This window comes from Eschrichtius robustus, chromosome 11 (genome assembly GCF_028021215.1).
Source record: "Eschrichtius robustus isolate mEscRob2 chromosome 11, mEscRob2.pri, whole genome shotgun sequence".
Taxonomy (NCBI): Eukaryota; Metazoa; Chordata; class Mammalia; order Artiodactyla; family Eschrichtiidae; genus Eschrichtius; species Eschrichtius robustus.
In genome coordinates, this window is record NC_090834.1 from 103380756 (window position 1) to 103394671 (window position 13916).

The following is a 13916-nucleotide window of genomic DNA, read 5'->3' on the forward strand; positions in this document are numbered from 1 at the left end:
CTCCATAGTGGTTGTATCAATTGACATTCCCACCAACAGTGCAAGAGGGTTCCCTTTTCTCCACACCCTCTCCAGCATTTGTTGTTTGTAGATTTTCTGATGATGCCCATTCTAACTGGTGTGAGGTGGTACCTCATTGTAGTTTTGATTTGCATTTCTCTAATAATTAGTGATGTTGAGCAGCTTTTCATGTGCTTCTTGGCCATCTGTATGTCTTCTTTGGAGAAATGTCTATTTAGGTCTTCTGCCCATTTTTGGATTGGGTTGTTTGTTTCTTTACTATTGAGCTGCATGAGCTGTTTATATATTTTGGAGATTAATCCTTTGTCCGTTGATTCGTTTGCAAATATTTTCTCCCATTCTGAGGGTTGTCTTTTCGTCTTGTTTACGGTTTCCTTTGTTGTGCAAAAGCTTTGAAGTTTCATTAGGTCCCACTTGTTTATTTTTGTTTTTATTTCCATTCCTCTAGGAGGTGGATCAAAAAAGATCTTGCTGTGATTGATGTCAAAGAGTGTTCTTCCTATGTTTTCCTCTAAGAGTTTTATAGTGTCAGGTCTTACATTTAGGTGTCTAATCCATTTTGAGTTTATTTTTGTGTATGGTGTTAGGGAGTGTTCTAATTTCATTCTTTGACATGTAGCTGTCCAGTTTCCCAGCAGCACTTATTGAAGAGACTGTCTTTTCTCCATTGTATATCCTTACCTCCTTTGTCATAGATTAGTTGACCATAGGTGTGTGGGTTTATCTCTGGGCTTTCTATCTTGTTCCATTGATCTATGTTTCCGTTTTTGTGCCAGTACCAAATTGTCTTGATTACTGTAGCTTTGTAGTATAGTCTGAAGTCAGGGAGTCTGATTCCTCCAGCTCCGTTTTTTTCCCTCAAGACTGCTTTGGCTCTTCGGGGTCTTTTGTGTCTCCATACAAATTTTAAGATTTTTTGTTCTAGTTCCGTAAAAAATGCCATTGGTAATTTGATAGGGATGGCATTGAATCTGTAGATTGCTTTGGGTAGTATACTCATTTTCACAATATTGATTCGTCCAATCCAAAAACATGGTATATCTCTCCATCTGTGGTTATCATCTTTAATTTCTTTCATCAGTGTCTTATAGTTTTCTGCATACAGGTCTTTTGTCTCCCTAGGTAGGTTTATTCCTAGGCATTTTATTCTTTGTGTTGCAATGGTAAATGGGAGTGTTTCCTTAATTTCTCTTTCAGATTTTTCATCATGAGTGTATAGGAATGCAAGAGATTTCTGTGCATTAATTTTGTATCCTGCAACTTGACCAAATTCATTGGTTAGCTCTAGTAGTTTTCTGGTGACAACTTTAGGATTCTTTATGTATGGTATCATGTCATCTGCAAACAGTGACAGTTTTACTCCTTCTTTTCTGATTTGGATTCCTTTTCTTTCTTTTTCTTCCCTGATTGCTGTTGCTAGGACTTCCAAAACTATGTTGAATAATGGTGGTGAGAGTGGACATCCTTGTCTTGTTCCTGATGTTAGAGGAAATGCTTTCAGTTTTTCCCCATTGAGAATGATGTTTGCTGTGTGTTTGTCGTATATGGCCTGTATTATGTTGAGGTAGGTTCCCTCTATGCCCACTTTCTGGAGAGTTTTTATCATAAATGGGTGTTGAATTTTGTCAAAGGCTTTTTCTGCATCTATTGAGATGATCATATGGTTTTTCTTCTTCAATTTGTTAATATGGTGTATCACCTTGATTGATTTGCATATACTGAAGAATCCTTGCATCCCTGGGATAAATCCCACTTGATTGTGGTGTATGATCCTTTTAATCTCCTGTTGGATTCTGTTTGCTGGATTTTGTTGAGGATTTTTGCATCTATATTCATCAGTGATATTGGTCTGTAATTTTCTTTTTTTGTAGTATCTTTGTCTGGTTTTGGTATCAGGGTGATGGTGGCCTCATAGGATGAGTTTGGGAGTGTTCCTTCCTCCACAATTTTTTGGAAGAGTTTGAGAAGGATGGATGTTAGCTTTTCTCTAAATGTTTGATAGAATTCACCTGTGAAGCCATCTGGTCCTGGACTTTTGTTTGTTGGAAGATTTTTAATCACAGTTTCAATTTCATTACTTGTGATTGTCTGTTCATATTTTCTACTTCTTCCTGGTTCAGTCTTGGAAGGTTATACCTTTCTAAGAATTTGTGCATTTCTTCCAGGTTGTCCATTTTATTGGCATAGAGTTGTTTGTAGTAGTCTCTTAGGATGCTTTGTATTTCTGTGTTGTCTGTTGTAACTTCTCCTTTTTCATTTCTAATTTTATTGATTTGAGTCCTCTCCCTCTTTTTCTTGATGAGTCTGGCTAATGGTTTATCAATTTTGTTTATCTTCTCAAAGAACCAGCTTTTAGTTTTATTGATCTTTATTATTGTTTTCTTTGTTTCTATTTCATTTATTTCTTCTCTGATCTTTATGATTTCTTTCCTTCTGCTAACTTTGGGTTTTGTTTGTTCTTCTTTCTCTAGTTCCTTCAGGTGTAAGGTTAGATTGTTTATTTGAGAGTTTTCATGTTTCTTGAAGTAGGCTTGTATAGCTATAAACTTCCCTCTTAGAACTGCTTTTGCTGCATCCCATAGGTTTTGGATCGTCGTGTTTTCATTGTCATTTGTCTCTAGGTATTTTTTGATTTCCTCTTTGACTTCTTCAGTGATATCTTGATTATTTAGTAACGTATTGTTTAGCCTCCACGTATTTGTGTGTTTTATGGTTTTTTTTTCCCTGTAATTCATTTCTAATCTCATAGTGCTGTGGTCAGAAAAGATGCTTGATATGATTTCAATTTTCTTAAATTTACTGAGGCTTGATTTGTGACCCAAGATATGATCTGTCCTGGAGAATGTTCTGTGCACACTTGAGAAGAAAGTGTAATCTGCTGTTTTTGAATAGAATGTCCTGTAAATATCAATTAAATCTATCTGGTCTATTGTGTCATTTAAAGCTCCTGTTTCCTTATTTATTTTCATTTTGGGTGATCTGTCCATTGGTGTAAGTGAGGTGTTAAAGTTCCCCACTATTATTGTGTTACTGTCGATTTCCTCTTTTAGAGCTGTTAGCAGGTGCCTTATGTATTGAGGTGCTCCTATGTTGGGTGCATATATATTTATAATTGTTATATCTTCTTCTTGGATTGATCCCTGGATCATTATGTACTGTCCTCCTTGTCTCCTGTAAGATTCTTTATTTTAAAGTCTATTTTATCTGATATGAGTATTGCTACTCCAGCTTTCTTTTGATTTCCATTTTCATGGAATATCGTTTTCCATCCCCTCACTTTCAGTCTGAATGTGTCCCTAGGTCTGAAGTGGGTCTCTTGTAGACAGCATATATATGGGTCTTGTTTTTGTATCCATTCAGCAAGCCTGTGTCTTTTGGTTGGAGCATTTAACCCATTCACGTTCAAGGTAATTATCAATATGAATGTTCCTATGACTATTTTCTTAATTGTTTTGGGTTTGTTTTTGTAGGTCCTTTTCTTCTCTTGTATTTCCCACTTGGAGAAGTTCCTTTAGCATTTGTTGTAGAGCTGGTTTGGAGGTGCTGAATTCTCTTAGCTTTTACTTGTCTGTAATGCTTTTGATTTCTCCATCAAATCTGAATGAGATCCTTGCCGGGTAGAGTAATCTTGGTTGTAGGTTCTTCCCTTTCAGCACTTTACGTATATCATGCCACTCCCTTCTGGCTTGTAGAGTTTCTGCCGAGAAATCAGCTGTTAACCTTATGGGAGTTCCCTTGTATGTTATTTGTCATTTTTCCCTTGCTGCTTTCAATAATTTTTCTTTGACTTTAATTTTTGCCAATTTGATTACTATGTGTCTCGGCATGTTTCTTCTTGGGTGTATCCTGTATGGTACTCGCTGTACTTCCTGGACTTGAGTGGCTATTTCCTTTCCCATGTTAGGGAAGTTTTCGACTATAGTCTCTTCAAATATTTTCTCCGGTCCTTTCTCTCTCTCTTCTTCTGGGACCCCTATAATGAGAATGTTGTTGCGTTTAATGTTGTCCCAGAGGTCTCTTAGGCTGTTTTCATTGCTTTTCCTTCTTTTTTCTTTATTCTGTTCCACAGCAGTGAATTCCACCATTCCGTCTTCCAGGTCACTTATCCGCTGTTCTGCCTCAGTTTTTCTGCTATTGATTCCTTCTCGTGTAGTTTTCATTTCAGTTATTGTATTGTTCATCTCCGTTTGTTTGTTCTTTAATTCTTCTAGGTCTTTGTTCAACATTTCTTGCATCTTCTCGATCTTTGCCTCCATTCTTTTTCTGAGGTCCTGGACCATCTTCACTATCATTATTCTGAATTCTTTTTCTGGAAGGTTGCCTATCTCCACTTCATTTAGTTGTTTTTCTGGGGTTTTATCTTGTTCCTTCATCTGGTACATAGCCCTCTGCCTTTTCATCTTGTCTATCTTTCTGTGAATGTGGTTTTTGTTCCACAGGCTGCAGGATTGTAGTTCTTCTTTCTTCTGCTGTCTGCCCTCTGGTGGATGTCAAGAGCTATTTTTTATTTTTCCTTTTAGATGTAGGTATTTTCCACTGTGCAGCTCTCCACCCCATTCACCCTGCCTGGGGGAAAAGATTTCCATGCTTGGAGTTTCAGCTTTCTTTTCCATGTCCCATCCTGATCTACTCATTATCCAGCCCCCTATCTCTGGTCATCCCCTGTCCCCTTCTTTTTATTTATTTATTTAGTTAAAAAATTTTTTTTGGAGTATAGTTGATTTACAATGTTGTGTTAGTTTCAGGTGTACAGCAAAGTGAATCAGTTATACATATATATGTATCCACTCTTTTTTAGATTCTTTTCCCATATAGGTACACTGGCTTTGTCATGTAGACCCAAGGCCATCACACCAGCTTGAGGCTCCCCCAGTCTAGGGGCAGTCCCACACAGCAAGTGAAGCAGAGACAGCATCCCATGTTTAGCTTAAGTCTGTAGTTTTTAAGGAAATGGCACTGGGTGAAGGAGATGGAGGTTGTCTCCAGATAAGCCTGCAAATCTGACCTGTGGTTAATTTTCACTCACAACTGTTATGGCTTTATCTGAACAATCACACTGCATCTGTCAAGGGTGCTCTAAGGGGTATATATACATATACATAGATAAATCTATATATGTATCTATCTATATATATTTTAATAAGAAGCTCAGATTTTCAGTGTCCTCTAGGACAAAAATTTCTATCTGAATCTTTCTTTTTTGGATTCTTTCAACAGTGTCCATAGGGTGTACTTCTTCTACATTCTGGGCTGTTGTTCCATTGACTCTACTTGGTCAAGGCCACCTCTTGCATTCTGATGAAGTGTCTCTGGGAACTGGCTCTCCTGTCACCAGCATAACTGAGAAGGGGTATGAGTTTAATTATCTTGTCATTGAGTGTGGGATTTGGAAAAAGGTAAGAGCTGTGACCATTTCAAAATAACAAACTACCCCCCCATCTTACCTTGCAGTGGCTGCTGTGCTTAGCTGGTGCAAGATGGGTGGAGTCAGGTCAAAGCCAAAGGTGAAGAACCTGCTCATTTTTATGACACTTGAGTTTGATACTTTTAGAATAGAAAGACCAATGGGACCCAGGAATTGGCCTTGAAGAGCTCATGGCCCATTGGGGAGAATACATTGCAGTATATTTTATTATGACTTTTCAACCACTCGTACATCTTTGGTCCTTAGATCTCCTAAAGTCTAGAAACACTGAGAAGAAGGTATCATTCCCAGTTTTCATATTAAGTAACTGAGGCTAAAAAAGGCTAACAATTTACCCAAAGTCATGCAGCTGTCCAAAAGAGGAAGGACTGAAGCTTAGATATTGGTAAATTGAGATTTACATACTTCTTTGGAAGAAGGAGGCAATGGAAAATTGTGGATCACAATGTATGTCAGAGATACAAAGCACTGGGGGATTCAGAAGGAAAGATCTGAGAATGTTTGATGAGAGGTGAATTTGCTAGTACTTTGACAATTTTTACATCTCTGTCCGTGAATGAGTTTGGTCTATAATTGCCCTTTCAAATATACTCCTTGGAGTTATTGGCTAAGATTGTAATTTTTTGATCCTTGGTGGTAAAACCTCCTCTTTTTCATTTTTCTTTGTGGTTATACAGCTAGAGTGAAGTCAAGTCTAGGTGACTTGTCTAAGGTAATAGAACTAGGGAATGGGAGAGTGGGAATGAACCTGGATTTTCTGACAGGAACTTTCAGGCAATTCAACATTGACCTTTGGTGGAGGAAGAAAAAGTGGACTTTGCACTTAACATGCAGTGGTTTTACAACATGAGCTAAAAAAATATGTATGTAGAGAAACATTATGTGGAGAATAACTCAACTATCTATTGAGAGGTGTGTGGTTTGTGAGTGATATAAACAATTGCAGTTTCCTTCAATTTACTACTTTGCATCCACAAAACTTGCTAATTCAACTTCTTTTTTTTTTTTTAAGTTTTAATTTTTATTTATTTATTTATTTATTTATGGCTGTGTTGGGTCTTCGTTTCTGTGCGAGGGCTTTCTCTAGTTGTGGCAAGTGGGGGCCACTCTTCATTGCGGTGCGCGGGCCTCTCATCATCGCTGCCTCTCTTGTTGCGGAGCACAGGCTCCAGACGCGCAGGCTTAGTAGTTGTGGCTCACGGGCCTAGTTGCTCCGCGGCATGTGGGATCTTCCCAGACCAGGGCTCGAACCCGTGTCCCCTGCATTGGCAGGCAGATTCTCAACCACTGTGTCACCAGGGAAGCCCTCAACTTCTTTTTTTGAAGTACGCATATTTCTAATTTCTTTTGCCTTCATGTACCTTTCTCATATTTCAAAGCATGACTTATTATGGGCATAAGGGAAAAAACAACAAAGGCTAAAAGATTGATAGCATGGCTTTACAAAGTTTATACAATTAAATAAGAGATACTAAGAGCGATGCAGAGATCAACTACAATGTTTTTATAGGGACAAAAAACTATGAAATGAAACAATCCATCAGAGCTACAGATTTCTTTAAAGGTTATTTTCTCAGGGCATGAAAACCATTTTTAAAGTTTTCAGTATTACAAGACCCTTTTGAAATTATACTTTCAAGGATAGATTTGTATGTGTGGAACAATTTGGTTTACGGTTTTGAAAATTCTCAAGTTCCAGGAGTGGGTGGAGGGGTGGGGGAGGGGGATTTTGGTTTAACACCTTACCAAGTCAGATTCTTCGAACAAGTTTTATGGTACAAAGGATCTCTTCCTTGGTGGCTTCATTTCTTTCTCAGGTTTACTTTTATTTATTATGAAGATTTTCCATCAAAGGGTAGCATCTAGAATTCCATTAGTTAGTATTAAAAAAAAAGCAGGGCTTTATCACTCGGTTTAACTACCTGTCATGGAGTAGGGAAGAAGAGTTTATTTAAAAAATTAAAAAGTGTACAATATAGTGGTTTTAGTCTATTTACAAAGATGTGCAATCATCATCACTATGTAATTCCAGAATATTTTAATCACCCCCAAAAGGCATCTTATATCCATTAGCAGGCACTCTACAGTCTCCTTTCCCCCAGCTCCTGGAAACCACTAATCTAATTTCTCTTTCTATAAATTAGCATATTCTCGACATTGCATATAAATGGAATCATGTAATATGTAGCCTTCTGTGACTGAATTCTTTCAGTTAGCATGTTTTCAAAGTTTATCCATATTGTAGTATATATCAATACTCAATTCCTTTTCATTGCTGAATGATAGTTCATTGTATGGATATACCACACTTGGGTTGTTTCCACTTTTTGGCTATTATGAATAGCGCTGCTATGCACATTTGTGCACAAGTTTTGAATTATCTTGGGTAAATATGTAGAAGTTAAATTGCGGGGTCACATGGTAACGCTAAATTTTTGAGGAACTGCCAGACTTTCGCAAAGTGTCGCATTTTACATGCAGTGTATGAGGGTCCAGTTTTTCCACATCCTTGCCAATACTTGCTATTTTCTGTCTTTTGGATCCTGGTAACCTTAGGGGGTGTGAAATGGTATTACTGTAGTTTTGATTTGCATTTCCCTGGTGACTAATGATATTGTGTATCTTTTAATGTACTTATAGGATGAATTTCTTTCTTTTTAAAAATTTTTATTGAGGTATAATTGACATATAACATTACATTAGTTTCAGGTGTACAACATAATGATTCAATATTTATATATATATTACAAAATGATCACCATGATAAGTCTAGTTAATGTGCATCACCACATATAGCTTCAAAATTTCATTTTCTTGTGATGAGAACTTTCAAGATATACTTAAAAGTACACTGAAAATATGAAATTCAGTATTATTAACTAGAGTCACTATATTGTACATTACATCTCCATCACTTATTGATTTTGTAACTGGAAGTGTGTACCTTTTGACCCTCTTTGCCCATTTTGCCCACCCCCAATCCCTGCCTCTGATAATCACCAATCTGACAAGTCTGTTCTCTGTATGAGCTTGGGTTTTTTTGTTTGTTTGTTTGTTTTTGCTTTTTAAGTATATTATATATACTTTCCATATATAAGTGAGATCATGCAGTATTTGTCTTTCTCTGTCTGACTTATCTCACTTAGCATAATGCCCTCAAGTTCCATCCATGTTGTCGTGAATGGTGAGATTTTATTTTTTATGCTGGAATAATATTCCATTTGTGTGTGTGTGTGTGTGTGTGTATGTGTGTGTATATATTTTCTTTATCCATTCATTCATCAGTAGACACTTAGGTTGTTTCCATGTCTTGGCTATTGTAAACAATGCTGCAGTGAACATGGTGGGGTGCAGAAATTTTTTTGAATTGGTGTTTTCATTTTCTTCATATAAGTACCCAGAAGTGGAATTTCTGGATCATATGGTAATTCTATTTTTAATTTTTTTTGAGGAACTTCCACACTGATTTCCATAGTGGTTGCACCAATTTACATTCTCACCAACAGTGCACAATTGTTCCCTTTTCTTCACGTCCTCACTGACACTTGTTATTTCTTGCCTTTTTGATAATAGCCATTTTAACAGGTGTGAGATGATATCTCATTGTGGTTTTGATTTGCATTTCCCTGATGATTAAGCATTTTTTCATGTACTTGGTGGCCATCTGCATGTTGTCTTTGGAAAAATGTCTATTCAGATCTTCTGCCTGTTTTTAAAAATTGGATTTTTTTTATTGAATTATATGAGTTCTTTACATATTTTGGATATTAACCCCTAACCAGATATATGATTTACAAATACTTTCTCCCATTCAGTAAGTTGCCTTTTAATTTTATTGATGACTTCCTTTGCTGTGCAGAAGTTTTTTAGTTTGATGTAGTTCACTTGTTTATTCTTACTTTTATTTTTGTTGCCTTTGCTTTGGGAGTCAGATCCAAAACAAAACAAAACAAAACAAAAAAAACATTGCCAAGACCAGTGTCAAGAAACATATTGCCTATGTTTTCTTCTAGAAGTTTTATGGTTTCAGATCTTACATTCAAGTCTTTGATCCATTTTGGGTTAATTTTTATATATGGTGTAAGATAGTGGTCCAGGTTCATTTTTTGCATATGGCTTTCCAGTTTTCCCAACACTATTTATTGAAGAGACTGTACTTTCCCTAATGTGTATTCTTGGCTTGTCATAAATTAATTGACTATATATGTAATGGTTTACTTCTGGGCTCTCCCTATTGTTTTCCATTTGTCTATGTGTCACTTTTCTAGTATCTTATTAAGGAATTTCATATCTACATTCATACGGTATATTGCTCTGTAGTTCTTTTTGTGATGTCTGGTTTTGGTATCAGGGTAATACTGGCTTCATAGAATGAGTTGAGCAGTTTTGTCCTCTTCTATTTCTTGGGAGAGTTTGTGAAGCATTGGTATTAATTCTTTAAATGTTTGGTAGAATTCACCAGTGAAGCCATGTAGGCTTGGATTTTTCTTTGTGGGTAGTGTTTAATTATTAATTCAATCTGCTTACTTGATCTAGGTCTATTCAAATTGAGCATATTTTGAGTTAAGTCAAATTAAGACCAGGATTTCAGGAAACCTTCCAGAGAGCTCAAATAATGACAATTCTCTGGGGATGGGATTTTAGGGAGCCCCAGACTGTTCTGTGTTCTTTGGGTTCTGCTAGGCTGTTGGGTTTTTTTTTTTCTTTAATTTTTATTTATTTATTTATTTATGGCTGTGTTGGGTCTTCGTTTCTGTGAGGGCTTTCTCTAGTTGTGGCAAGCGGGGGCCACTCTTCATCGCGGTGCGTGGGCCTCTCAGTATTGTGGCCTCTCTTGTTGCGGAGCACAGGCTCCAGACGCGCAGGCTCAGCAATTGTGGCTCACGGGCCCAGTTGCTCCGCGGCATGTGGGATCTTCCCAGACCAGGGCTCGAAGCCATGTTCCCTGCATTGGCAGGCAGATTCTCAACTACTGCACCACCAGGGAAGCCCTAGGCTGTTGGTTTTCATGGCTACTATGGAGCTGGGGAGATAGGAATTGGCATAGAACAAGTTAGAATGTCACAAAGCTCATTGTTCTTACTGAGATTCCACCGTTAGTCTTGAATACATGCTCCTTGGATGGTTGCAAGCCTTAGGTTAATTTCTAGAATTGTGAGAAAGTTAAATTTGACAGTTTCTGCCAGTTTTTTTTTGTCTTTTATTTTTTAGAAAAGTGAATTTTTGTTTTTGTTTTTTGATTTTAATTGAAATATAGTTGATTTACAATGTTGTTAGTTTCTGATGTACAGCAAAGTGATTCTGTTTTATATATATATATATATATATATTCTTTTCAGATTCTTTTCTATTGTAGTTATTACAAGATATTGAATCTAGTTCCCTGTACTATACAGCTGGACCTTGTTGTTTATCCATTTTGCATATAGTAGTTTGGGTCTGCTAATCCCAAACTCCTAATTTATCCATTACCCCACCTTTTCCCCCTCTGGCAACCATAAGTTTGTTTTGTATGTCTGTGGGTCTATTTATGTTTTGTAAATAAGTTCATCTGTATCATTTTGTAAACTCCACATGTTAAGTGATATCGTATGATATTTGTCTTTCTCTGTCTGACTTACTTCACTTAGTATGATAATCCCTAGGTCTATCCATGTTGCTGTAAATGGCAATGTTTCATTCTTTTTTATGGCTGAGTAATATTCTATTGTGTGTATATACCCCATCTTCTTTATCCATTCATCTGTTGATGGACATTTAGGTTGCTTCCACGTCTTGGTTACTGTAAACAGTACTGCTATGAACATTGGGGTGCATGTATCTTTTTGAATTAGAGTTTTCTCTGGACATAAGCCTAGGAGTGGGAATCCTGGATGATATGGTAACTCTATTTTTAGTTTTTAAAGGACCCTCCATACTGTTCTCCATAGTGGCTGCACCAATTTACATTCCCACCAACAGTGTAGGGAGGGTTCCCTTTTGGAGAAGTGAATTTTTGGTGATCTTTATTCTGCTATACTGGAACTTACTATTGAATACATTTTTAATTAATAAGAGAAATAAGGAGCACATGGTATCCATTTTCCATACTTTATATACAATTGATAGAATTTTGACTGAAATAACACATTTAATAGCAACACATGTTACTGAATGTTATATGTCTATTAAATGTCCTTGGAAATATTTTATTTACATGAGAATATTTATTGTATAAATTAACAGGTTGAAAAATGGTAATCCAGTATGACAATTTAAAAATGAGTAATAGCAAAAGTATACACCTAAATGTGTTTACAGAGGTTGTCCCTGTGTTAGGATTATGGAAATTTTTATTTTGCCATAACACAGTGTTTTTGAATGTCTCCCCAATAAGCACGTAGTCAGAAGACACAAAACTCCAATTATGGCTTTAAATAAAAGTGCTTCTCTGTAATCTTTCTAGCACTGTGGTAATGTTTGAAAGCCAAATCTCCAGAGTAAAATTATTAAGTAGAAGCTGTAGCCTTTGTTTCTAGCCTGGCCATTCATCATTTCAATTTCACAATTTCAGTCTCCAGAAACGCTAACTGGTGGCACCGATGGTCCAGAGCCTGAGCTGGCATTTTCTTAGTGGTCTTGTGGAAACAGTCTCTTCAGAATCCATGGGAAGAGACTTTAGTGTAAAGATCTTACATCTTGAATTGATCTGTTTCTTGTTCAAATTTCATTAAAACTCCTGTGTGAGATGGTATACTTCAATTAAAAAAGTCTTTTTTGTCCCATTAGGTTTTCTCCAGGAGAGTGATTTTTTATTCAGTTCTCTATTGTAACATAATGCACAAAGGAGTCACTGGAAAAATTCCTTTAAGGTGTATTGTTTTCAGGGGAGTGTCACGGGCCAGCTGGTTCTCATTTTACTTTCTATGAACTACTTGTTAAAAGTAAAATGTTTATAGCACAGGGAGATCAGCTCAGTGCTTTGTGACCACCTAGAGGGGTGGCGTAGGGAGGGTGGGAGGGAGATGCAAGAGGGAGGAGATATGGGGATATATGTGTATGTATAGCTGATTCACTTTGTTATGAAGCAGAAACTAACACACCACTGTAAAGCAATTATACTCCAATAAAGATGTTAAAAAATAATAATAATCCAGATTTAGAGGTCAAAAAAAAAATGTTTAGGGAGTGAAGCTCAGTGCAGTTTAAGTCCTGGAATGATTGGTGGGCACAGTTCCTCAGTCCAGGGAAATACTTATCCATGTCATTTACTCATTGGAGATGCTCTGCCCAGAGCCCCTTGGATTGTCGTCACCATTTCTGTGTGCCCCACCCCTTGATTCTGTGCAGTTTGGCCTTTACTGACCCCAACTGGGCCTGGGAGTTTACAAAATTTCCTCTGCCCCTATGATCGAAAGCCTGGCTCTGTTGCCTGATTCAAGGACAAACTGTGAGGCAGGATTTGACTTGAAAGCTTTCTTGCAGGTTCTGCTGAGGCTAGGACTTTGACTGAAATAGCACACTTTTGTTATCTTTATCTTCCTTGTCTGTTTCCCTCTTTGCTTTATTGGGAGCACTTCTATGATAAATCTCCTGTATATAAATCTCTTTGTCAGATTCTGCTTTGGGGGAACACTACAAAGACAGTAAAATGGGTTAATACAGCTCAAAGGTTGACACGCTCAAGATCATGTAGTTAGGAGATGGCAAGTCAGGACCTAAACACACCGTCTCATATAGCTGCCTCTAAAGATCTGGAGATGCTTGGAAAAATAGAAATGGTAGACAAAGCACTCATTGTCCACTCTTTAAGGCCAAACATTTAGAAGAAATTAAATCCTGACTTCAGTTTATAATTCTTTATTCTATACAAGACCTAATGTTTTCCAGTTTTGGTAACTTAGGTAAATCCTGTACACCCAAATGCACATAATTGGATTGAAAAAGGTTTTTTTCTAAATGGGAATTCGGGTGCTTGTTTAATATAGATACCATGACCCTATGGCTTTTGGAAAAACGTCCTAAACTTTTTTTTTTATATTTTAAGGATCAATGAAATAACCCTTTTACTGTTCTAGTATTTTATGAGTGGAAAATTTAAAAGATCTGGGACTCTTACTTTATGCTAGTGAGAGCTGTCTTTGGATAACTTCTTCATAAGGCTATCAGAGCTAACATTCTCTATATTGGGGAATAGATTCTTCAATAGTGGGTCATTGGGAGGCGGAGGGGGAATTCTTAATGTTATTAAGAATTAGTGTTATTCCCACTCCCCCTCCCCCAAAATCAACATTGTCACAAATGTCAAAATTTCATTCTTTTTTATGGCTTATATTCCATTGTATATATATACCACATCTTCTTTGTCCATTCATCTGCTGATGGGTGGACTCTGCAAAATAAGACAAACATAAAACAGACTCACGAAGACAGAGAAAAAACTAGTGGTTACCAAAGGGGAGGGAGTGGGAGGAGGGGCAACATAGGTGAA

At 37.0% G+C, this 13916-nt stretch overlaps 2 protein-coding genes across 2 annotated transcripts in view; both read left to right on the forward strand.

Moving 5' to 3' along the window:
- STX3 (syntaxin 3) overlaps nt 1–13916 on the forward strand; it is a 142186-nt gene that overhangs the window by 113323 nt on the left and 14947 nt on the right. The window lies entirely within an intron of this gene.
- Nucleotides 1–13916, forward strand: part of OOSP3 (oocyte secreted protein family member 3) — a 37311-nt gene that overhangs the window by 7348 nt on the left and 16047 nt on the right. The window contains 2 exon segments of the mRNA XM_068556144.1: nt 5239–5417; nt 12215–12318. Coding sequence (XP_068412245.1) covers nt 5239–5417; nt 12215–12318 — 283 coding nt within the window.